The sequence below is a fragment of the Girardinichthys multiradiatus genome, chromosome 4, assembly GCF_021462225.1.
Source record: "Girardinichthys multiradiatus isolate DD_20200921_A chromosome 4, DD_fGirMul_XY1, whole genome shotgun sequence".
Taxonomy (NCBI): domain Eukaryota; kingdom Metazoa; phylum Chordata; class Actinopteri; order Cyprinodontiformes; family Goodeidae; genus Girardinichthys; species Girardinichthys multiradiatus.
Window position 1 is genome coordinate 50444527 of NC_061797.1, and position 23949 is coordinate 50468475.

General features: G+C 42.0%; 1 protein-coding gene across 3 annotated transcripts in view; it reads right to left on the minus strand.

Annotated features, from left to right (window-relative positions):
• Positions 1–21416, minus strand: part of LOC124866759 (golgin subfamily B member 1-like) — a 38541-nt gene extending 17125 nt beyond the window's left edge. For 2 of the 3 annotated variants that reach the window (XM_047362699.1, XM_047362698.1), the window contains exons 1-20: positions 21294–21416; positions 17592–17650; positions 16200–16355; positions 15694–15831; positions 15165–15281; positions 14919–15074; positions 14581–14760; positions 14373–14495; positions 14188–14301; positions 12545–12851; positions 12262–12377; positions 11941–12058; positions 11764–11855; positions 11539–11689; positions 8481–8587; positions 6612–6735; positions 5447–5580; positions 3205–3314; positions 996–1164; positions 807–911 (exon numbers count right to left, since the gene is read on the minus strand). In XM_047362699.1, the coding sequence (XP_047218655.1) occupies positions 807–911; positions 996–1164; positions 3205–3314; positions 5447–5580; positions 6612–6735; positions 8481–8587; positions 11539–11689; positions 11764–11855; positions 11941–12058; positions 12262–12377; positions 12545–12851; positions 14188–14301; positions 14373–14495; positions 14581–14760; positions 14919–15074; positions 15165–15281; positions 15694–15831; positions 16200–16355; positions 17592–17636 (2562 nt within the window). In that variant the 5' untranslated portion in view covers positions 17637–17650; positions 21294–21416. The remainder of the gene's footprint in view (positions 1–806; positions 912–995; positions 1165–3204; positions 3315–5446; positions 5581–6611; positions 6736–8480; positions 8588–11538; positions 11690–11763; positions 11856–11940; positions 12059–12261; positions 12378–12544; positions 12852–14187; positions 14302–14372; positions 14496–14580; positions 14761–14918; positions 15075–15164; positions 15282–15693; positions 15832–16199; positions 16356–17591; positions 17651–21293) is intronic. The other variant, XM_047362700.1, reaches the window with a different exon arrangement.
• Positions 21417–23949: the final 2533 nt, after the last annotated feature.

Here is a 23949-nt window from a genome sequence, read left to right on the forward strand (position 1 = left end):
TTTTCTGTTTTACTGGATCATAAATATAATTAGAGAGAGAGAGAGCAATTTGTCATTTTGGGGGGGCAACATGTCTCCATAACAACCATTAGACTCTCTACAGACCAACTGGTTGTTCAGGAGGACTTCCTACCATGACAAACATAAACATGTGAAGATTAAGAATGAATTTGTCGCTCCAGGTGGATCTGCTGGGAAACAAAGGATGACTATGTAGGAAAACAGCTCCTGCCCACTTTAAGTAGGATGGAGGATCAGTGGTGCTGTGGGCCTGTTTGTCTTCAGACGTTCCCTGGGATCCTAGTTAAAGTTCTTGTCATCATGAGCTCTGTGGGCTACTGCCAGGAAACTGAAAATGGGTCATCCTTGGTTCTGTCAGCAGGATAATGACCCAAAACATTTGCCCAGATGACCACAGAAATGGTTCACTAGACAAAAACCCCTCCTACCTCCATGATCATCTCAATCTTCAGACCCTAGTACTACAGATAACCCGTGGGCTGAGCTGAAGAGAGGAGACCAGCAGGGAGGACCAAGGACTCTGGACCATCTAAAGAGCCCTGTCTCTACACTCCAACCTTGGTGAAAGTAGGTTGTGTAAAGTCTTAACAGCAGGGGAACCAACCGCTGTGCCACAGGGTTAGGGGGACTTTCTTCCACTAAATAAATTTACTCAGATTAAAAGTTGGATTTTTCTAATCTTCTCAGTGTGAAATGATGCTGCAGCAATGAAAGATGAATAGATTTTTATGCCATTTACTCATCTATAACAAGGGAGTCAATAAATGTGGAGAGTTGGTTCAGACCTTCTCCCTCAGCACGCTCTGCTTCTGCATCAGGTCTGCAGCTTCTGTTTTCAGTTCAGAGCACTGCTTCTCTGAGGTGCTGCATCTCTTGGTCATGATTTCCAGCTGAAAGAAGAAATCTAAGCATGAATGCTGAAAGCTGAGAAGAAGCGTCAGTTTCTGAAAGGACAGCAAAGCTTCGGCTCTTACGCTGTGCTCAGTCTGAAGCAGCTTGTCAGACAGCTCTTTGAACTGGATCTCCTTCTGACTCAGCGTCTCTCTCAGGCTGCCAATGAGCTCCAGTTTCTCAGACGTCTTGGCCAACATGTTCTCCTTCTCAATGAGGGAACTTTCCAGGCTCTCCTGGGTGTCAGTCAGCCTGCAGAGGAAAATAAGAACAATAAAACTAAATATAATATCAGAAGACATGGAGCATTTTTCATGGTCACTGCTTCAGTTTTTCCTACGACAAAATGATGTGGAGCAATGACAATAACAGGTTAAAACTGTATTAAAGTTTTTACAGAAGACAGATTTAAAGTATCCATTTGCAACATGATAAAAAAGGTTTAAGACCCTAAAAATCCGCTTAAACAAAAAGGCTACAAATAAAGCCAAACATTTCCAGAAGTGGGAAGAAACCTGAACCATCCCATTATTATGGATTATTATGGGATGTTAATGGCTTATAACGATCTGTTTATGTCAGCTGTAGCTTCATAATAATGACCACATGAATGTTTCTCCAACTGAATGCTGAATAAAATGACTTTAGATCATTAGGAACAAAATAACAAAAAACGGACCTCCGACATTCTCTTCTTGCTGCTAAGCTAGCAGGGAAATTACAAGGACACTTCCTGCTGGAAATATCAAAAATAAAAGCACTTCCGGTTCGGTTCATTTAGAAGTTTAACTCATTTATTTCATTCCTACACCTGCCTCATTCATTTTGTGGTAATTGATTAAATGTTACTGTGATAATTTAGGCCTGAGCACAAACTGTACAGGTTTGGATTCCTCCCTACAGAGATGCAGGATTAGAGGTGATCTGGATGTTGGGGATTTTATGAGAAAATATTTATTTAAATCGTCAGAGACTTGACCTAGAGTTGGCCCTCAAATACCTGACAGCTGATTTGGACTTGGATAAAATGACTTGTGGACATCTCTGTATGTAGCCAGACTGAAAAATTGGACATGACTGAACCGATCGAGAGGTTGGGACGTTAGCTGCTCTTTGAGGCTGAAGATGGACAGATTTGTGACATTGGGACAAGTTGGTGCAGTCTCTGATTTTCTGTCTTTTCATTTTTACAAATCATTTTTGTTTTGTCAGTTACCTTTTCCATCAAGGTGTTTTTACTGGTACATTTTCTCATCTCAAAGGCAGATGAAATGGGTGGATTTGTTTGTTTTATGCATCTGTTGGTCCCAGATGAATCATGAAACCCGACACAGAGACGTCAAGCATGATATTATCACCGATTAATTTCTCTGAATGTCAAATGTTTTACTAAAGAAAACACATTTCTCTCCTCGTTTAAAGAAACTTTGGTGGAAGATTTCTGCATTTAGCTTTAATAATCGGGCCTAAAATTTATTTCAATTTTATTATTTGTTTTTTTTAGATTCTTTCTTTTCATGTTTTTCACTGAAAAACAAAATCATTCTTTTTAAATGTCATATTTGTCATAGTTTAGGCACCTTTGGTTCTGGTTCTGGTGTTAAAAAGGTTTGAAACAACAAAACGTTCTTCCATCAAACAGATTTTACAGCTTAAAGAGCTTTTTGTAAGAGGCCATGATAAATGTAGTAATGATAGTAGTTTTCGCTGGCTGTATGGAACAGAGAAGCATTACTGCCCCTCCCCTACTTGTTGCTGCACCCTGCCAGTCATCTGGCTGATAAAATAGCTCCAACCATCAGTGCGTGGAAACAAAGCCCAGATCATCAGAGTTTTAAGGTAAAGCTGTTTAAAAACTGCAGTTGGCAGGCTAGCAGCATGGATGGCAGTCCTGCTACCTGAGCAGATAGCCTGGCTAAATGACCTGGTGATACAGAAGCTGGTTAGACTAGTTAGACAAGAAATACTCAGGAGAAAAAGCACATTTACTTAAACAATTAGCCTAAAATTAGAGAATGGTTACAGTTTGCTAAAGTCTGTAACACTGTGGATCATTTTATGTTATGTTAGACTAATATGATAAATGTCAAATTATTTCTGATTCCGCTAAAATAATTACAGTAGAAACAATTATATCATCTTATACTTGTTTTAAAACTCTGTTAATGTGTAAGTACTGTGAAGCAGTTATTTCCACTCAAGGTTATCAGACTGTCTCATAGGAGTCCATGACTTATGGAAAGCAGTTGTATCATTTTATAGCTGAAACTTGAGACGTTGGCATCATCTTACCCTTTGAGCTGCTCGTTGAGGCTGTTAACCAGCAGCTGATGCTTCTCAGCATCTCTGCTCTGCTGACTTCGAACGCTGGCCAGCTGGCTCTGGAGTTTCTCCGTCTCATTCTGTGGTTGTAGAAAACAAAAAGAAAACGATGAAATTAAGAAAAACCACCCGATCAAGATTTCAGCACCACACACAGACCTAGGTGACGGCAGCATTTTTGTTGATGGTTTTGTGGAAAAAAATATAATTATGTTCATGTTCTTTAACGCTGAAATGATTGAATTGGGCTAACAAGTTAAAACCCAAGATAAATGGTGCCTTCAGGAGGATCTCACGCATTTTTACATATCTAGCCGTTTGTTTTTCAGGTACTTTAGTGACACAAAGAGAAACTTCGCTTTAACCTGCTGCAGTTTTGGTAAAAACTGTAAGTTATCTGTAAATATTTAGCAGTGATTTTTATACATTTTGCTTCTAAGAATGAGAATCTATATTATCCTCATGGATCTGAAATTAGTAGCTGTAAAACGTTTTTTCTGGTCCCTGCATCACTACCTCCTTGCTCCTAGCGGTGGCGCCATCATTTGAATGAGGGAGATTAAGCTAAAAGTTAATAAAGCAAATAAGAGACTGTTGACTTTAGAACCAGGATAATTTCTGGCGGTACAGAAAGAAAGTTAAAGGATGACATGAAGCTTAAACACTAATATATTAATACTTACACCGCCTTGTAAAAACATTCACACCCTTTGAACTTTGTCACAATTAGTCGCATTAAACACCATTAACCTCCATGTATTTTACTGGGATTTTATGTGACAGACCAACACCAAGGAGTGGATAATTGTGAAGTGAAAGAAAATGGTTAATGATTCTTTACAAATTTAGATCTAAAGCATCTGGCCTGCATTTGTGTTCAGTTCCCTTTTTACTGACGCCTCTAAATAAGCAAATCAACAGCTGTGTAATTTAACTGCAGGTGTTCTGTTTCTCCCTCAGAGGTTTGTTAAAGAATATCAGAGAACAACCAGCATCATGAAGACCAAGGAACACAGCAGACAGGTCAGGGAGAAGGTTCTGGCTCAGTTTAAAGCTGGGTTAGGTTCTACAACAACACCTCAAGCTTGGAACATCTCCCAGAGCTCTGATCAATCCATCATCTGAACATGGAGAGAGGATGGACCACCTGCAGACCTACCAAGACACGGACATCCACCTAGACTGACAAGCCAGGAGAGTGTATGATTAATCACAGAAGCAACCAGGAGGCATGACGTAATTTAAAGACATGTTTGCATTTTGCCAAAAGCCGTTTAGGGGACACGGCGAAGGAAGGTGGTCTGGTCAAATGACACCACACTGGCCTACGAACCACCTGGTGTAAGAAAACTCACATTGCCCAACACAAGATCCCCACTGTGAAACACGGTGGTGTCAGTGTCATGCTGTGGGTGAAGTCTTCCTCAGCAGGGGCAGGGAAGTTAATGGAAAGATGGATGGAGCTAAATCAGGACAATCCTGGAAGAAAAGAGGCTGCAGAAGACAACCACCCTGAACATACAGCCTAATACTATGGATGGTTTAAAACAAAGTAGATTAAGCTGTTAGAATGGCCTAGTCAAAGTCCAGACCGAAATCTGACAGAGAATCTTAGTTTCAGTTGTTCTGCAAAGAAGAATGGGTACAAATATCAGTCTGTAGATGTTCAAGGCTGGTTGAGACAAAAAACCTGCAGCTGGAACTGCAGAGAAAGATACTAAAAGGTTCTGAATCAAGGGCTGGTACAAATGCACACCACACATAGAAACCTTGTCTACTTCCCCTTTACAATCTGTGTACTAATCTGTGTTGGTCGATGACATGAAATCCCAATAAAATACAGTGAAGTCTGGGTCATAACCTGACAGAAAGTTCATTTCCACCACGTGTCACATTACAAAGTTCAGCGACACTGGGTGAGTCCGCTCTGCAGCAGAACATTGTGCTTTGAACACAAGTCTGGGGTTAACCAAGCACGGCAACCACACCGTTAGCCACCACCGCCAGAGGTGCACTCCAGCGCACACAAACATGAGCGACCCAACACACCTGAGAGACCCAACATGGCTGCTCTTCTTCATCTACATCAAACGTCACCTGTGTTAGAAGGGTTTACGGGGAAAACATGCAGTTCACTCATCATTTCACCAAGGTATTGATCAGTGGGAGGCTTGTTAGGGGTAACCCTGTGATGCAGGCAGCAGGAGTGTACCTGTAATGCTTCTATACGGGCCTGCAGCTGCAGCCGATCCTCCAGGTCCTGGCAGCGCTCTTCCAGGCTCAGGATCTGCTCCTGCAGCTGGTTCCTTTCAAGCTCCAGCTCCTCCACGACGGAGCGCAGGCCGTCTGGAATCACCGGGAAACACGGTTAGTGCCAGAAATATAAGGAGAATAAACATAATTCATGAACAAGTGCAACACAACGCAAACTTCACTGGCTCAACTTATTTTCCAAATGACTGATGTCGAACTAAAGTACAGAAAGACAGTTCAGCAAAAATATTCAATAATTAATAAATATTTTAAAAATGTCTAACATTTTAACACGTATTATTAAAAAATATTTCATAATTATTTAATTTAAAAATTAAATAAATCACTTAAGAAAATAAAAAAATTAAAATCACCGGCCAGACAAAAGCTTAGATTTTATTTTACTAAATGGATGCATTTCTGCCCAAATTTTTTATTTTTACTTAAAATTCATCATTTAAATCCCTACAGCATTTCAACATGAACATCTGTTAAGGAACATCAACATACTGAGATCATCATGTTGCAATCAGCCAGAAAAAAACTACATTTAAGTTTAAAAAACAAACCAAAATTACATCAGCTTTCAAAAAACAAAAATCTATCCCATATCTGCACATTTTCTACAATCTGCCCTTTGGAGATTAATGCTGATGCAATTTAAGGTTTCATAAGTAAAACAAACCCTAAAGCAGGTTGAGGAGAAACTAGAACAAATAGGAGGTGATCGTGCAAACACCAAACTTACCACAGATGGACGGCATCTTTCCACCTACATTCATAATGATCTCATGTAACTGAAAGCTCTAATGAGACACACAAGCAAACACTAGCCAGCTTAACCAGCATGCACGTGTCAGAAACATTAAATCATAAAACTGATGAACATGACGAGGCACAGATGACTGCGCCAGCTGCCACAAAGGAGCCTTCAAAGCAAAAACACAAAGACCAAACCAGAGATCCCAGTTGTTTTTCACAGGCCAGGTGGGGAATAAACAGCCTGTCGAACCAACACTGTGTTATGGAAAAACAAACAACCCAAAGAAAACTGAAGTTTCCCCAAATTAATGTGTAGGTGACTCAGTGCATGCCGGCGGAAGACTGTCTAGCGGGTCTCACACCTGTGCTGGGAGTACTGTACTCGGGCCACCAACCTCCCATGTTCTCTCCCTCCATCGGGGTCGTGCTTTCTGAAGTACTCCGGGGGTCCTGGAAGGGGGCCTGTCCATCAAACTCAAAATCCTCCTTGAAAAAAAAAACAGAATTATTTATAGAACCACAGATACATGATGCCGCTGTTATTAATATTATATTTTATAGGTCAGGGACTCCACAGTTTCTAAAGCAACCTGTTGCCTCTGAGGGCCTCTCCGTCAGGCTGTGAAACCACAGGAAAAACCCGTCATTTATTAGGTCAGCCCTATCAGGTTCTGCATTTCATTTATCAGGACCGGTTCTAATTGAGTTCTTTCTAGGGGCAAAAATTATAAAGATCTAACCTCAGGGTCACTGAAATGCCAAACAGACGTCAAACTGTGATTATTTGTGAAACAAATGGAGCCAAAATGGAAACGGTCTCTGAAGAACCCAAGTTGACTCAATGACCCAACAGCTTATAGAACCTCTAGTAGAACTGCTTGTAGAAGGAGCAGTTTTGGTCCACTCTTCGCTCCAACTTTCCTTCTGTTCATTGAGGTTTAAATCCATTAATTTGACCGCAGCCCCCTGAAAGTCCCGCCTCAGCATTTCAATAAGGCTGAGGTCTGGACTTTGACTGGGCCATTACAACACCTTTCGGTGTCGGACAGATGGATTCACACCACCCTCTGGAATACTTCGATCTACAGAGGAGTTCAGGGTCCGATCATACTCCAGTTCTGCCAATGCTGTTTGGCGCCGGTTCTAGTTTTACAAAAGGTGATTTCGAACCAGTTCCAGGGTCAGAGTATGTTAAAACTCAGGGACCGCAGAATACTTGGTTTTCTGCACAAACCGTGGTGTCAAAGCTAAATATAATAGAAACAAGTGTGAAGAATGTACCGTGCCACAATGCTTCCTGTTGGGTTCTGTAACGCTCAGTGTTAATGACACGTCTGGTTCCTAAAACGGGGGCAAATCCGGGTCAGTTCTCAACAAAACACTGAAGTTCTAAGCCAGCCGAACCGAAGCAGTTCAGAAACGAGTTCTTTTGGTGGAAAAACACCCTCTGTGACTCCATGGTGCCCAGATCCTATGGCTGTAAAACCAGCCCACATCATTCCTTCGCCACCACCGTACTTAAGAGGTGGTATGACGCATCTCTGCACACTCACAAACATGGTTCTGTTCATTAGGTCCACACATCTCCAGCTGTCCAGAAGACAGTTCCAGATGTTTTGTTCTTCATTCAGATGCAGCTTTATGGCCACCTGCCATCTTGTTTTTAGAAAGAAAACGCTTTCTACTTCAACTTTTCCAAGTCGTCATACTGGTTCAGTGTTTTTCTAACTGCCCTGCCATGACCTTTAACCTGCTAACTGAGGCCTGTAGAGTCTGAGATGGAGCTCTTGGGTTTTAGTCATTTCTCTTGGGCTGAATCGGCTGGGAGGTTCACTCCTGGGAAGATTGGCAGCTGTCGGAGATGTTTTCCACTTGGGAATAATCATCCTCTCTTAAGAATGATGAACTTCAGATAGTTTGGAGATGACCTTATGACCCTTCCCAGGTTGATGAGCAGCAACGGTTGCTTCTCCAACGTCATTGCTGATGAGTTTCCAATTTGGCATTTTTTGTGCCAAGGTGGAAACTCCAGCTTTTGCAACAACTGGTTACTATTTTCCCTCTTAACCTCTAGAGTAGCAACAGAATTGAACTTGGGAGTTAAAACAGCTTTTCCACATTTATTAATCTTTCTTTAATAAATAATGACCCTGTGGAGTCTGCTGTCTGTTTTATATTATGAGGGTAGATTTAAAATATAGAACCAGATAAAACTCAGGACTCCCACCTACCTGCAGGCTTCGATGGGCCGGAGCTGCCAGCTTCTTGACCCCTTGTCTGCCGAGTCCCCGAGCTTGAGCCAGCTCCTCCTCCAACTCCTGCTGCCGAGTGGCCAGTGCTGGATCGGAGCAGCCAGGAAAGAACCAGTCATCCTCAATCAGTTTTGTGCCACAGGGAAAGGGGGGGGGAGGAGTTGGATTGGATTGATGTTTATGGATGGAAGTGAATATTAAAGCGGACTGGACAGGAGAACAGCATGGAGAAGGAAGACAGTTTTGGAAGAGTGAAAGAGGTGAGAATTGGTGAGAAGCAAGATGATGTTGATGGTGTTGGTGGTGAAGAGACCGGAAATCACAAATATATCTAGCAACACAGAAAAAGCTTTTTTTAAGAGTGGAAACACAAAGCGAAACGGAGTCCGGCTGGAGGAGAGGTGAAAGAATCAAGGATGGACAAACAGAGTCTAGGAAAAATATGCACTTCTATGTCTGCACAACACATGTGGACCTGAGGAACACTTCAAACAGAAACATTTGCTCAAAGCCATGCACACCTAATTTGCATTGCAAAGGAAGAATGCATTGAAACATGTGGGAGACAGGGCGTAAGAGTGGCAGTGGGAGGAAGGACAGAGCCCACTTCATCACTGAAACATGAAATCTGTGAAGATCTGAGAGGGTTCTTCTGGTTTGTTTTAATTAGGAAGCACAGGATGCAAGCAGGGCCACGTCTGAATTGATTAGAACAGGAGATGTTCCCATCTGTTTTGTGCAGACAGGCTGCTGTTGTTGTGGAAAGCAGAGGGTGAGATAGAGAAGGAAACAGGGTTCAGTGTGTTCAGCACTGATTAGTGTGTGCACAATAAGCAGAGTTAGGAAAATATGGAAAAGAACAAAAGTCTAAAAGTCTGCTGAAGTAAAACGATTCTGCAAAAGGCAGAACCAAAGCAGAAACAGTCTGCTTTCTACTCAACTCTTCTGCCCTCATCACACCAGGGCGGCTTATAAATGTGTGAAAAGTAAAGCACATTTGATGAAAGGTGTCAACTTTTTATACGTACAAATAAATTCTTAATCATCTCTTCAAGATGCAATAGCTTTTATGACTAATTAAAACACGCACAAAAAAGAAACAAGATATCAAGGTCAGTATACTTTTACACACAAAACTATTTACAATTACTACCACATCTGTTGCCAGGCAGATTGGTATGGCCTTTTGGCCTTGGAGTGAAACTCTTTAGGAGATCTGCCCAGTAAAACCATCCAATCAGATCATCTCAGGTTCTGTAGGGATCTCCAATCAGAGCTCAGCCTGTATGTTTTCATTGCAGAGTCTGAAAGGGGCCAAAAGGCTCAGAGCTGCTGGTGTTCAGAGATGTTAGCAACAGCAAGGAGGGTGTAGCTGATCAGCTTAATGTGCTATTCCAACTGTAGAACTGAATCTGGAGGGAGAAAACTGGCTTTTGAGAAGTTTAGTTCTTGTAGGCAGCAAAGCTGGGTCATTTTGGGTTCAGCTTGAGCTGATAAGACTGAATTAATTTTTGGAAGTCATACTTTTTGGTTCTGCTGAGAACTGGCACCAATTATGAGACATCTGACATCTGCACTGGATTTGATTGTGGGTTATCAGAGAAAAGAGGCCAGAATACAAACGCAGGGCACACTTTTTGGATTATTTTATGTGAAAACTACTTTATGTACTTTTCTGTGTTGTTCTATCAGACAGATTCACAATAAAATACACTGAATACTACTGAAAATGAGAAAACATCTAAAGCTATCTATAAACATCTATAAAATGCATAAAATGTGCTTCATTTCCACACATAAAAATATTTTACAACCTGGTGAGAGGCAGCAGCTGAAGGACCAATAAGCTGCTGGTGCTGAAGCTGAACCATACTTGATAAAACTCAGCTATGTTGAAATATGCTGATTACTTTGATGCTTTTCAGTCTCAATATTCATTAAAGTCAACTAAAGTTCACAGATGCAGTCCTTTTACAGCTGGTTGAGCACAGAGTCAAACTTGATAGGCATAATTAATTTAAAAGGGACCATTACTCTTAATTATTAGGGTTTGGCTCACATCACCAAACATAATACTGCACTGGTTGGTTAAAATATCCTTCTGTTGGTCCTAAATAACTGATAATGCATCTAATCTAACACACAATTAGCCTGTTAGCAAGGGCGAGCCTGTAAGAGCTCCACCTGAGGCATTTTAGTCCTCAGCATAAGTGCAAATCTTCTTTTTCAGCCAAAATAACAACCAAACATTGAGCTCAATCTGACATCAGGATTCTACTGCAGCAGTGTAATGATTAGCATGTTCAGACGAACGAAGAGAAGGAAGCAGGAAAACAGTGGCAGAGAGGACCAAAACAGAGGGGGAATATGGTGTCAAAACAGAAAGGGAAACTAAATGGCAGACTCTGCAGCGCAGCTTGTCGCTGCACTGACAGAAGTTCAACCCTGCAAAGTTCAGAGGAACTACCGGCAGTGCAGGGAGCAGCCGCGTTGGAGGTTTGGAGGAGCCTGCGTGCACAAAACTGATGGGAAACCGCTCTGTGTGGCTGCCCCCATCCCTGGAGCAGAGGCGCTGGAGAGGGAGTCGGTCCACGAGATGAGAGGCAGCACAGAGTAAATCAAATCTCCCACATGGCGACAGGGGGGAAAATAAAGAACAAGAAAGTAATGTTTAGTCAGAGAACAGAAGACATGAAACACAGAAAAACTCAGCAAACTTTGAACTCGTTGAGGGACGAGGGAGTTCATTTAAAAAACCGTTTAACCGAAAATCTTTATCACACGATTAAGATAAGAGAGCAGTCTGCCAGGCGTAAGCATTGTGGAGATATAAGGGATTACTGAGCAGATTAGGTGTGCATGAGACCAGTATATCTGCAGCATCAGTAAAAAACGCTCTACACTGATCTGACGACTTTGAATGAGGTGATGTTCTAACCTTTGACTTGTTCTGTGCATAAAAAGCATTTCCATCGAATCATGGGCTTTATGTAGTCAGTCTACATGTTTGTGCATCATCCTGCGGATATGATCTCACCCTCTCTATCCTCCTCCATGTGGCTGATCCGGAGGGCCATGGCAGCCTTCTCCTCCCTGGCCCGGTCCCTGGCGCTGACTGCCTCCGAGTCCATCTCCTGCCACTCCAGCACCTGGCTCTGAGTCTCATCGGCGCTGCCTGATTCACTGGCCTACAGACAGAGGGCAGCAGAAACACTGAGAACCAGTTGGTTGAATACTGGATGGATGCAGGAGGTTTCCTGACCTGGGAGGCTGCCCTCTTGGTGAACTGCTCCAGCTCAGCCTGCAGCGTCCTCTGCTGCTCCTCATACAGAACCAGCTTCGCCTCCAGCATTTCTAACAGAAAACACCCAAAAAACAAAATGTACGCAACAGTCTCCTATTAGAGTAAAATCAGATGCATTAGGTTTGGGTTTTTTACCACTCTTTGCTTTCAGCTCCTCATAGTGCTCCACCTTCCAGCAGTTTTCTTCCCTCTCCTCCTCAAGAGCTGTGATTTGATCCTGGAGAGCCAGATGGTCCGGAGGAGCAACTCCAGCCTTAAAGGAAGCAGAAAACATTGGGACATTTTTTTTTAAAGTTTTATTTACACCTGGTCCCTTTTAATGCAGTTCATACAGAGGATGCCCTGGGAGGAAAAGGTTCCATCCTGGTCAAAGGGAGGCCAGTCTGCTTCGATCAGAGTTCTCCAGTGGGTTGGAGGGAGAAGTTGCCAAGATTCTAACATTGGAGAAAAGCTCACCTGGGTTTTCTTCAGCTCCTCCTCCAACTGTCTGATTCGAGACTTGGACCAAGCTTTAATTTTCAGTAACTTGGCCTCTGACCTGCTGGCTTCTTCTGTTTTTTGTTTAGCTTGAGCTGAAAGAAAACAGAAGACTGAAATTATATCACTAAGACTGATATAAAAGTAACCATGAATCCAACCAGAGATGTTCCCAATGTCACAAATTAAATGAATTAGCTGTCATTGTACCACAGAGCACCACTGCTGAAAATAATGTCATGAATGAACATGAAGCATCAACCTTCCAGCTTCGCAATCCTTTGGACAGAGGCCAAATCTGACGGCAGGTTTCCCATTTCTGAGGCCTCCTCACAGACAGGTGGCGCTACTGCTGGCGAGGTTCTCCTGAGCTCCTCCAGCTGCCCCAACAAGTCCTGCTGGATTTTGTCCATCTGGCCCCGATGCTGCTCGCTCAGTCGCTGCACCTCCACCTGATGCTTCTCCATTAAGTCACGCAGCTGCGCTCGCATCACGTGTTTCTCCGCCTCCATCTTGGATTCGAGGCTCTCTCGCTCTACTTGCAGCCGGCGGAGTCGCTCTGTGAGCTCCTGATTAGAGACAAAGAACAGAGTGATGTCTGCATCCATATCAGCAGAACAGCTCAGAACCGGCCACAAAGTGACAAGCGGCACCACTACAGCACCTTGCAAAAGTATTCATCACCTCTCTAACTCTAACCACATTTCTTTTATTATGATTGTATGTATCAACCAACGACATGTAGTGTGAACTGTGAAGTGGAATAAAAAAAAGACACAAGCATTTTAAAACCTTAACAAATAAAAATCTGAAAAGTGTGGCATGCATTTGTATTTTGCCCCTGTGATTAAATCCTTCTAGAACCACCTCGCTCTGCAGATGCAGCTCCAGGTCTTTTGAGGTTTGTTTCAACCAGCTTTGCATATCTATAGATTAAATGTGTTTTCATCTATGGAAAATACCTGAAACTCAGGTTGGATGGAGAGCCTCTGTAAAAAACAGTTTTCAAGTCTTTCTCTATCAGACTTAGATATGAACTTTGACTAGGCCATTCTAACACATGAATCGGCTTTGATCTAAACCATCCATTGTATCTCTGGCTGGATGTTCAGGATGGTTCTCCTGCTGGAAGGTGAACCTCCACCCCAGTCTCAGGTCTTCTGCAGCCTCTAACATGTTTCCTCCCAGGATTGTCCTGGATTTAGCTTCATCTATCTTCCCATCAACTCTGACCAGCTTCACTGCCCCTGCTGAAGAACAGCATCACCACAGCATGATGCTGCCACCACCATGTTTCACAGTGGGGATGGTGTATTCAGTTTTCTGCCACATACAGCATTTTGCACACAGGCCAACTTTCTCCAGGTATCAGTCTATATTATTGTATCTGGAGCATTGTAATATGGTTGAACTAGGTTTTATTTAGGGGTGTCAGAGAAAAGAGGGCTCAATACACATGCAAGCTACATTGTTAGATTTTTACTTGTAAAGTGTCGATAACCATTAATTATTTTCTTTACACTTCACCATTATGCACCACTTTGTGTTGCTCTTTCACATAAAACCCCAAAAATATGGAAGACCTAGAGGTCAAAGGGAACACAATATTCATCCCCTCTTTCCTAGGAATGCTGCGGGATTCCCACAGGAGGAGCTGGACTGTGTATGTTGGGGGAGAGGAATAGGTGGGTTTCTGTGGACCTGTAACGTGATCCCGGATTATCATAAGCAAGTATGTAAGAACATATACATGGAGGATCATCTATTGATGCCACCTACTCTAATGTGATCCCAAGGTCAGTCACCACTTTGAGTTGCATTTGCTACAAACCTGTAAAAACTGCATTTTAGTGCATTTTACCTGTTTATTAACGTCGTATAAAAATACAGAAAATGATGGCTGACCTTTATCTGCTGGTCCCTGCCGTCCACCTCTCCCTGCAGAACATCGATGACCTGCGTTTTTCCCAGCAGCACCTCCTCCTTCTCATGCAGCTTCTGCTTTAGAGCCTTCAGCAGCTGAGGGGAGAAACTGATGTTCAAACAAGTTCCTCAACATTTCAGTTTTCTCTGAACAGAGCTGCTGTTACCTGCTCCAGGTCTGCACTGGCGTCTGACTTTGCCGCAAGCCTGAAGAGCTCCTGTTCATGCATCTGGTTGATCTCCATCAGCTGACTGTCTTTCTGAATGATGATGTCTTTGAATGTCTGAATCTAAAAACAAGATAGTGGCATTCATTTACTACACCAGAGGCTCCTCTGCTGGCCTTTAATTTGACCTGCTGTTTGGAAAACATACATTCTGCTTGTACATGCTCTCCTTCTGACTGTACTGCTCCTTCCCTGAGGCCAGCAGATCTTTAAGGCTGTCCGTCTGCTCCGCCAGCAAACTGTATCGTTCCTCGGCTTCTCCCACCTTCTTGGTCAGGCTCTGCACTAGCAGCTGCAGCTCCTGCATCTCTCCACCGACCTCCAGCACCTGAGAAAATGTGAGATAAAATGCTTAAAAGTGTCTTCTGCCATCATCACTTTCACAGAACTTGCCCAATTTTGAAAAGTGGAAGAAATCACATCCAATAATCTGGGAGGAAAGTGATAACTTGGTGTTTAAACCACTTTTCCTTAGTAGAGCCTCACCTTTTGTTGTGATGCAGCTGTGATGGGATGATCTCCTGCAAGTCCTGTTTGCAGGTGGACGATGTAGGACTCTTTTTCTGCCAGCCTCTGGTCCTTCTCTGTCAGCATGGCATCCATTTCCTCACCTCGTTGCTGCTGAAACTCCAGTTCCTTTCTCTGAAATAATTGAGGAATAACTTGTTAAACATTTAGACATGTTAGCCTGAAGCCCTTTTGTCCAAGTACGGACCCATGAACATCCTTCACCTTGTTTTCCAGTTCCGCATCCTTTAGTGCAAGCTGCTGCTCCAGCTCTTCAACCTTCCTCTTCAGCAGGACGATCTTTCCCCGACTGGCCTGCTCTCCTCCTCCCTCTGAAGAACCCTAAAGAGAAGCAGACCATTTGTTTATTACTCATTCATGCACGATGATGGTGATGATGAAGAAAGAATAAAATTATTTACATTATAAAAACAACATCAAATAGGGTCATTAACAATAAGAACTACAAACTAAATTGATTAATTAATTAATTAAGAACAAAATACATTAGTTAAAAAGACTATATAAAATAAAAGGAAGTAAATAAAAATACACTGGAACATAAAATACTAAAATATCTAAAACCGATGAAGTAAAATCAAATAATAGAAAGTAGAACATCAAAAGACTAACATGCAAAAAAATAATCCTAATAAAATCTCTAAAAACCACCTGAAGAAGATTTTCTACAATCAAACACAGAGGTGATCTTTTCTAATGTTCTGATTGTGTGAGAGCCTAACGGTGGTCAAACCTTCTTGCTGCGGGTCGGAGTCCCAGGTTCTCCTTGACGCTTCTTCAGCTCCTCCAGCTGTGATGTCAGAGACGTCACCTTGGCTTTGTTCTGGAGGCGGAGCTTTGACAGTTTGGCCTCACACGCCTCCTTCTCCACCTGAGTCACAATGAGAAAGGAAAACCAGGTAAGATAAACCATCACGCTGCCAGAACATGCTGGGATAATGACCACAGTGTGAGATGTGATGAACAGAGCAGCAGAGAACATGTTCCTCTTGATATTTGCCTTCGATGGATCAGACATTTACTCAGCTCTTATCTCACATTCTTGTCTCTCTCAGAGAATGCTAGACTTTGCCCTGAGGTTTTAAAAGTTAATGTGATCCATGTGAGCCCGACCGGAACCAGTTACAGAATCATTGCCCAATGCAGGCTGACCCATTCAGATTTAATAAGCCAAAGTTAGCCACACTGCAACCCAGAGAACCTCCAAACTGAGCAACCTCGAGAGGCAGCCTCCCTCACCTTCAGCTGGCCATCTTTGGAGCGAAGTGCTGCGTCTTTTTCCCGGATCATCTCCTTCAGCTGGGAGACGAGCTGCTCCGTGTGGCTCAGCCTCTCTGCCATCTCCTCCACAGGAACCTCTGCACCTCCTGCAGCGCTGCGAGGGGAGACTGCACCCTGAGGAGGAAGGTTGAAGCATAAAACTAACCAGAGAGAAAGTCAGAGCTGAGGAGTCCTGTTTCCTATTCATTTTACTGCTTTAGTTTAGAGCGGAGTTAAGTGTTTTAATAAGAACGCGTCAGTTTTTTGTTCTGTCTGACAAAACTATAAATAAATAAATAAATAGTAACAAAGCTTCAGCTCCCTAAGCTGTTAATGTGTCCTACTATAATAATAATAATAATAAATAATACAAACACATTTATTTCTAACATCTCTTGGAAAATGTTCCCATGGGAGATGTTATTCATGACAAACCATCTCAAACAAGTCATGTAATAAAATAAAAGAAAAAATAATTAAGATCATCAGATATGTAATAAAACAGAAGAACTGAAAGGCTGGTGTTTGAAGGGTTCTTCCACAGTTTTCAGGTTAAACTTCATTAAACTACAGTTTTCAGTCCGTTTCAGACAACTTTTCTAATAGAAACATGAAGGTTCACTGTGGATTTCTGGCACATCTTTCTATAGTGATCAAGTCATGAATGTGGAAGACTGGAAGAAAGGACGAACGAATGGACAGAAGGACTGGTTGAGCTTCTCATAGACAGTTGCTTTAATGAACTATATCAATCTATATCAATTCTTCCGTACAGGACTTTGTGATATTTGTCTGAAAGTTTTTACTTTACTTCACATTAAAGGACACCAATAAACTCCCAACTGATTAGATCTCTAAACTTTAACGTTTTTCTAATTACTGCTCAGTATGATGCACAAAAAGGAATGTATGCTGCAGCCTTTTTTTCTGGATAACAAGTGAACAGTGTCATCAATGGCTGCCCTCATACTGGGAGCAGGAAAAAAGCAAAGCTGACAGGGATTCATTTTGACCCTCACAGGAAGCCGTAGCTCAGTAAAAGCTCCAAGGTCAGCAGTTTGTCTAATTCCAGTTTATCTGAACATGAAGCACAATGAAGCCTTCACAGATAAACCTGCAGAGCATGACAGGAAGTATCTTGTGATGTTTCAAATACCTGGCTTATCTCTGACAGGAGATTCACAAGTTATCTTTGCTGCTGAAAGCACATAAAAAGTGGTGGATCACCAGTGGTGATTCAGCTGTGTTGGAGAGGGGACCCATCTAAAAGGCTGCAGGGCTGGGCTTGGTTCCCCTACTCTAACGAATGAATATTATCAGAGAGCTTAGTTATGGTTTTTATCGTGCAATCAGTAAAACACAAGAACTTACAGCAGAGCCGGACTCTCCCTCTTCCCCTGCAAACCATTTCAGCATGGTTAATTAGAGACCTAGAAAAGACACAAACACACAGGAAGTAAGGTTTCTATTTCACAATCTAACAGTAGGCTGTTGAGTTATTTAAGACGCACTGATCAATCAGCTCTGATTGGTTACCTGCAGGTAAATAAAGAAACATTAGATTTTATTTTTCTCCAAAGTTATTAAATGCATCAAAACTAAGAATCCCAGCATTTCTGATTTACAATAACCCAATAATCTGCTGAAGGTTAGGGACGGACACTTTAATGAGGATGATCTTGTAATTCTTCTATGTTCTGTTAACTAGTCCTTCTATCTGCAGCTCATTTCTTCCCTTTACATCTTTACAGTCCTTAGATTTCTAAATCAGAATGAGATAAAACTCTTTAAGACCTCAAAGAAATCCAGAAAGTCCTGATTGGTACAGCACTACTCATTTCATGCTAATTGCTTTTTTTCTATGCCGTTTCCTCCGTTTTATCTGGATTCGTTTAAATGTACAGAAAACCTTTCATGCTGGTTTGGTTTGTGTCACTAATCTTCCTGTTTGGCGTTTAAATCATTTCATTCTCCATCCTGTTTCTGAGATGGCTCTGGGTATTTTTAACTGATTTTTATTGTCATTTAATGTATTTCAACTGTAATGTGGAAGCTGTCTACTGATGTTTACAGGTTATTTCCAGGACTAACAACACCACCTACATTTACATGGCAACAAGGACTTGAAGATGAATCTATTTAACAATAATTTTCCATATGTGGTTCTGAACGAACAGCTTGCTCATGGACTCCCTTGTCTAATGGTCGTCCTGGTTTCCAGTGGGTCAGTTTCCATTTCTCTGACTCATTTTTTCCCCACACAGCCGCTGTGAGAAGCTTTGCTCCACTCATCGTGTTCATGAAGATCACAACTTTGATTTTACTGATTTGTTTGAACTGTTGGAAATGGTTTTACAAATACAACTAAAAGTTTGAGATACTGACCTATGTCCAGTATTAGAAGGTGCTGAAGGTTCTACAATGATAATTTTACTTGCCAACACCAGTTACCTTCATGTTTGTGATCATGATGGATCACTAAATACCATCTGGTAGCTTCTCTTTACAGCATGAAAAGGATTTGTTTGACAGCACTTGGTGAACTAATCAAAACTCTGAAAGTCCAAGGAACTCTGTGAAAATCTACCAAGGAGAACTGCAGATTTGTAAAGGTTAGGAGCCTCGGATAAAAAGGAAACTGTTTAAGAAGTTCAGGAACAGCCGAGGAACCACCAAGGCTCAAGCCTACCATGAACTGGAAACTGCAGGAATGGCAGCGTCTATGTCATCAATGAAGAGACAGTTTAGCTAACCTTCAGGTCTGACTGAAATCTGCAGCCACCCACATGGACAACCCTGATGTCTTCTGGACAGAAGTTCTGTGGTTTGTTTGGAGGAGTTAAACTGAGGCTTTCATAGCTAAGAACACTGTAGCACCTGTTGAGCACGGTGGTGGCAGCATCATGCACAGCATCTGTTTCACTGAATCTGGAGGACTACCACCTCCAGATTCTTCAGCTTCACCTTACATCAGCATCTAGATTAGGGCTGAAGCAATTAATCGGATTAATCGATTATTAACATAATCATCAGCTAATTTAGTAATTTAATAATTAACTGGAGTATACAGACAGCGCACTTAGAACAGTAATTAGGCCAACATTATGCAATAAATAAATACATCCAGAACTCCTGAAGTGGCCTCAAGCTTAGCCGGGTTTACTCTGCATTAGACGACACTACAGCCAGCCAACACTGCCCTCACGTTTAAATATTCATTCCCATCTAAAGGAATCAGGTAATCGTCTTCAGTAGTGCACACTGTAACTTCGCCGGGAAGCCTGAGACAGCAAGCCGAAGGTCAGCCATGTGAATGCTGGGACAAGAGCCAAGCCTTTCACCACTATACAGACCATAAACTCCTCCAGGACGTTTATTCAGCTGCTGGTCGAAAGAAAAACTATGCAATTTACCTGCTAACACCCGATTTATTTTCATTTAACCTTTATTTAAGCAGGAAAAACCTTCATTCAGATTAAAACTCTTCTTTTCACTAGTGGCCTGGGAAAATATTCTTCGTTTCAAGAGAATAAAACTACCTGCTTCATTTTCTGATCAAGGAGAGAAAAATGCTGCTAAATCACTTCTTTGTGAGAAAACGAAAATGAAACATAAACCATAACAACAGGTTCCTTGTTGTTATAATAATGCTGTTTGCAGCCCGGATCAACATTCCTGGAGGGAAGTTTGATCCTTTCAGCTCTTTTGCAGATTGGAAAATACCTCCATCATCAATTATTCTAATTATCCTTTTCTAGGCTACGGCTCTTATATTTTAGTGATAACTCCATTTCTTTACATGACATGGAGCAGTTTACTGTGTCTCGACTAGGGCTGCACAATTTATCGTCATGGCAATATCAATGTGTGCATTATTCATATTATTTTAATAAAAACTGTTATTATATACGGACTGTAATACCTATTGGCTAATATACTCAAAGTGTTATAAACATGCATGTTTCATGCTAATGTAATATTTAGCCAGTTGGACAGTCTCACCGCAGCAGGTGCTCTCACCTGGGTAAAAGGGTAAAGGTCACAGAGTGATGGAAGCACAGATGAGAAAGAGAGGAAAGCTGAAAACAGTCAGATATCATAATTGATATTATCATTTCCTAATAATGTGCAGCAGTTCAGATCAAATATATTTAAATAATCGGACAAACACCGTTGGGGCAACTATAAAACGCAGTTTTCAAATGATGGTTTCATGGCACAATTGTTTAGGTAGGAACTTTGCTTATGAGCATAAAATCATCATATCATAAACGATCATATTCTTCTTATGTAAAAGAGTGGACTGAAAATGAGTGTAAAAGCAGTCAGAGTCCACAGAATCAGACACTATGAGAGGTATTAGAAATACAACAACCAGAAATGAACCAGGACATGTATGCCACAATGTTTACCTGTTACAGCAAACTGGAAGGTGTAATATCTTCTGTTATTTTTGTAAAAAACTTCTGAAGTAACATTCCTATGACAGCTTTCCCCTCTCTTCAACCAGTTTGTGAATCTTTCCAACTATTCCAGCTATGGTTTATGAAAGCACGACCTTCTTGTTGAAGCAGAAACAAGCCAACCTCTGCAAGGACCTGAGGCCTGATTCCAGATCAGCTTCATTCATTGAGCCTGTTGGGCTGTCCAGCCACGTCAGGGTGGACAGAAAAATCCGGTCAGACCGGTTCTGTCACGCATACCACAGCAGGTCGCACACATTAAACTGGGCCGATCTCTGAGTTTATAAGGAGCAACAGTTAAAACGAACTCAAACCCAACAGAACAGGAGCCAATGAAAACGCATTCCTGATTATTATGAACTGTTAGCTTATTTTCCTATTTCCAGATAGATATATTAAATGTCAGAAACACGATTCTGACGCTGCAGATTCACCTTAAAGCTTGAGCAACACGCACAGAAATGTCCGGAGCTAAAAACGCAGCTTTAAAACAAGCTAAGGCCACGCAGCGTCTAGTAGCTCAGAGCTAACTTCTTAGCTAATCATTTAAACGCTTCTCGTCTCTCCGTCCTGACAAACAACACGCAGGTTGTCCCGTTTACAAGCTTACCGCTCTCACAAGTCCATCAAGAACCCACCCGAGTCACCATAGGTCGAGAAGAGTCCAGTAGAGTCACATTTTATTACATTTGGAGCAGAAACCTTCAACGGGACAGAGGAGTCCTGCTCACATTTGTCAACAGACTAAGAGCCTACGCATGCGCAGCTCGGACAGGAAGAAGAATCGGTCTATCGTATTTCCAACAGCAGCTCCAGAGAAAAAACTAATTCAAAGTTCATCTCACAGGGATACATGTCAAGAATAAAGTCTTCTGTTGGGTTACGGTTTGTTTTTGCTGCTAGATGTTTCCATTTATCTCGTAAAACTCCTTTACTGTCCCATGTTGGGAAAATTCTGGTGAACCAGCTGTAGAAGGCAAATAGAAGCATGCAGATACACAAAAGCTCAAATAATAATAAAAAAAAAACAAGAGACTGTAGAATCAGGGCAAATTTAAAGCATAAGACAAATTATACTTTACAGTTCTTAAAAATAGCATTCTCACATGAAAAGAAATGTGCAACTTAGTACATACAGTTAGTTTTTAAGTTAAAAAAAACATACAAAATGTGCATGTATATATTTGTGCATAAAAACTATTTGCAAGAAATGGAAAAACTGCAATAACAGCAGGGATGTAAACACATTGAATTTGTTGGGAGCAGTGATGGTTATAAAGTCTAACAGCTGCTGGGAGGAAGGATCTGCCATAACACTCCTTTGTACACTTAGGATGCAGCAGTCTGTCACCGAAGGAGCTCTCTACAGGTCCTTCTCAAAATATTAGCATATTGTGATAAAGTTCATTATTTTCCATAATGTCATGATGAAAATTTAACATTCATATATTTTAGATTCATTGCACACTAACTGAAATATTTCAGGTCTTTTATTGTCTTAATACGGATGATTTTGGCATACAGCTCATGAAAACCCAAAATTCCTATCTCACAAAATTAGCATATCATTAAAAGGGTCTCTAAACGAGCTATGAACCTAATCATCTGAATCAACGAGTTAACTCTAAACACCTGCAAAAGATTCCTGAGGCCTTTAAAACTCCCAGCCTGGTTCATCACTCAAAACCCCAATCATGGGTAAGACTGCCGACCTGACTGCTGTCCAGAAGGCCACTATTGACACCCTCAAGCAAGAGGGTAAGACACAGAAAGAAATTTCTGAACGAATAGGCTGTTCCCAGAGTGCTGTATCAAGGCACCTCAGTGGGAAGTCTGTGGGAAGGAAAAAGTGTGGCAGAAAACGCTGCACAACGAGAAGAGGTGACCGGACCCTGAGGAAGATTGTGGAGAAGGGCCGATTCCAGACCTTGGAGGACCTGCGGAAGCAGTGGACTGAGTCTGGAGTAGAAACATCCAGAGCCACCGTGCACAGGCGTGTGCAGGAAATGGGCTACAGGTGCCGCATTCCCCAGGTCAAGCCACTTTTGAACCAGAAACAGCAGCAGAAGCGCCTGACCTGGACTACAGAGAAGCAGCACTGGACTGTTGCTCAGTGGTCCAAAGTACTTTTTTCAGATGAAAGCAAATTCTGCATGTCATTCAGAAATCAAGGTGCCAGAGTCTGGAGGAAGACTGGGGAGAAGGAAATGCCAAAATGCCAGAAGTCCAGTGTCAAGTACCCACAGTCAGTGATGGTCTGGGGTGCCGTGTCAGCTGCTGGTGTTGGTCCACTGTGTTTTATCAAGGGCAGGGTCAATGCAGCTAGCTATCAGGAGATTTTGGAGCACTTCATGCTTTCATCTACTGAAAAGCTTTATGGAGATGAAGATTTCATTTTTCAGCACGACCTGGCACCTGCTCACAGTGCCAAAACCACTGGTAAATGGTTTACTGACCATGGTATCACTGTGCTCAATTGGCCTGCCAACTCTCCTGACCTGAACCCCATAGAGAATCTGTGGGATATTGTGAAGAGAACGTTGAGAGACTCAAGACCCAACACTCTGGATGAGCTAAAGGCCGCTATCGAAGCATCCTGGGCCTCCATAAGACCTCAGCAGTGCCACAGGCTGATTGCCTCCATGCCACGCCGCATTGAAGCAGTCATTTCTGCCAAAGGATTCCCGACCAAGTATTGAGTGCATAACTGTACATGATTATTTGAAGGTTGACGTTTTTTGTATTAAAAACACTTTTCTTTTATTGGTCGGATGAAATATGCTAATTTTGTGAGATAGGAATTTTGGGTTTTCATGAGCTGTATGCCAAAATCATCCGTATTAAGACAATAAAAGACCTGAAATATTTCAGTTAGTGTGCAATGAATCTAAAATATATGAATGTTACATTTTCATCATGACATTATGGAAAATAATGAACTTTATCACAATATGCTAATATTTTGAGAAGGACCTGTAGTTCTGCAACAGCTTCATGCATGGGGTGGGAGACATTGTCCAACAGGGATGTTAATTTTGCTAGAGTCCTTCTCTCTCCTACTGCCTGCACTGGGTCCAGGGGGCATCCTAGGACAGAGCTGTCCTTCCGATGAGCTTATCTACCTGCGCCAACAAACTACACCATAGAAGATGGCTGATGCCACCATAGAGTCAAAAAGGTCCTAAGGAGCGCTCCTGCAATCCAAAAGATTTGTCTCCTTAGTAGGTAGAATCTGCTCTAACCCATACCATACCGTACCACTTTAT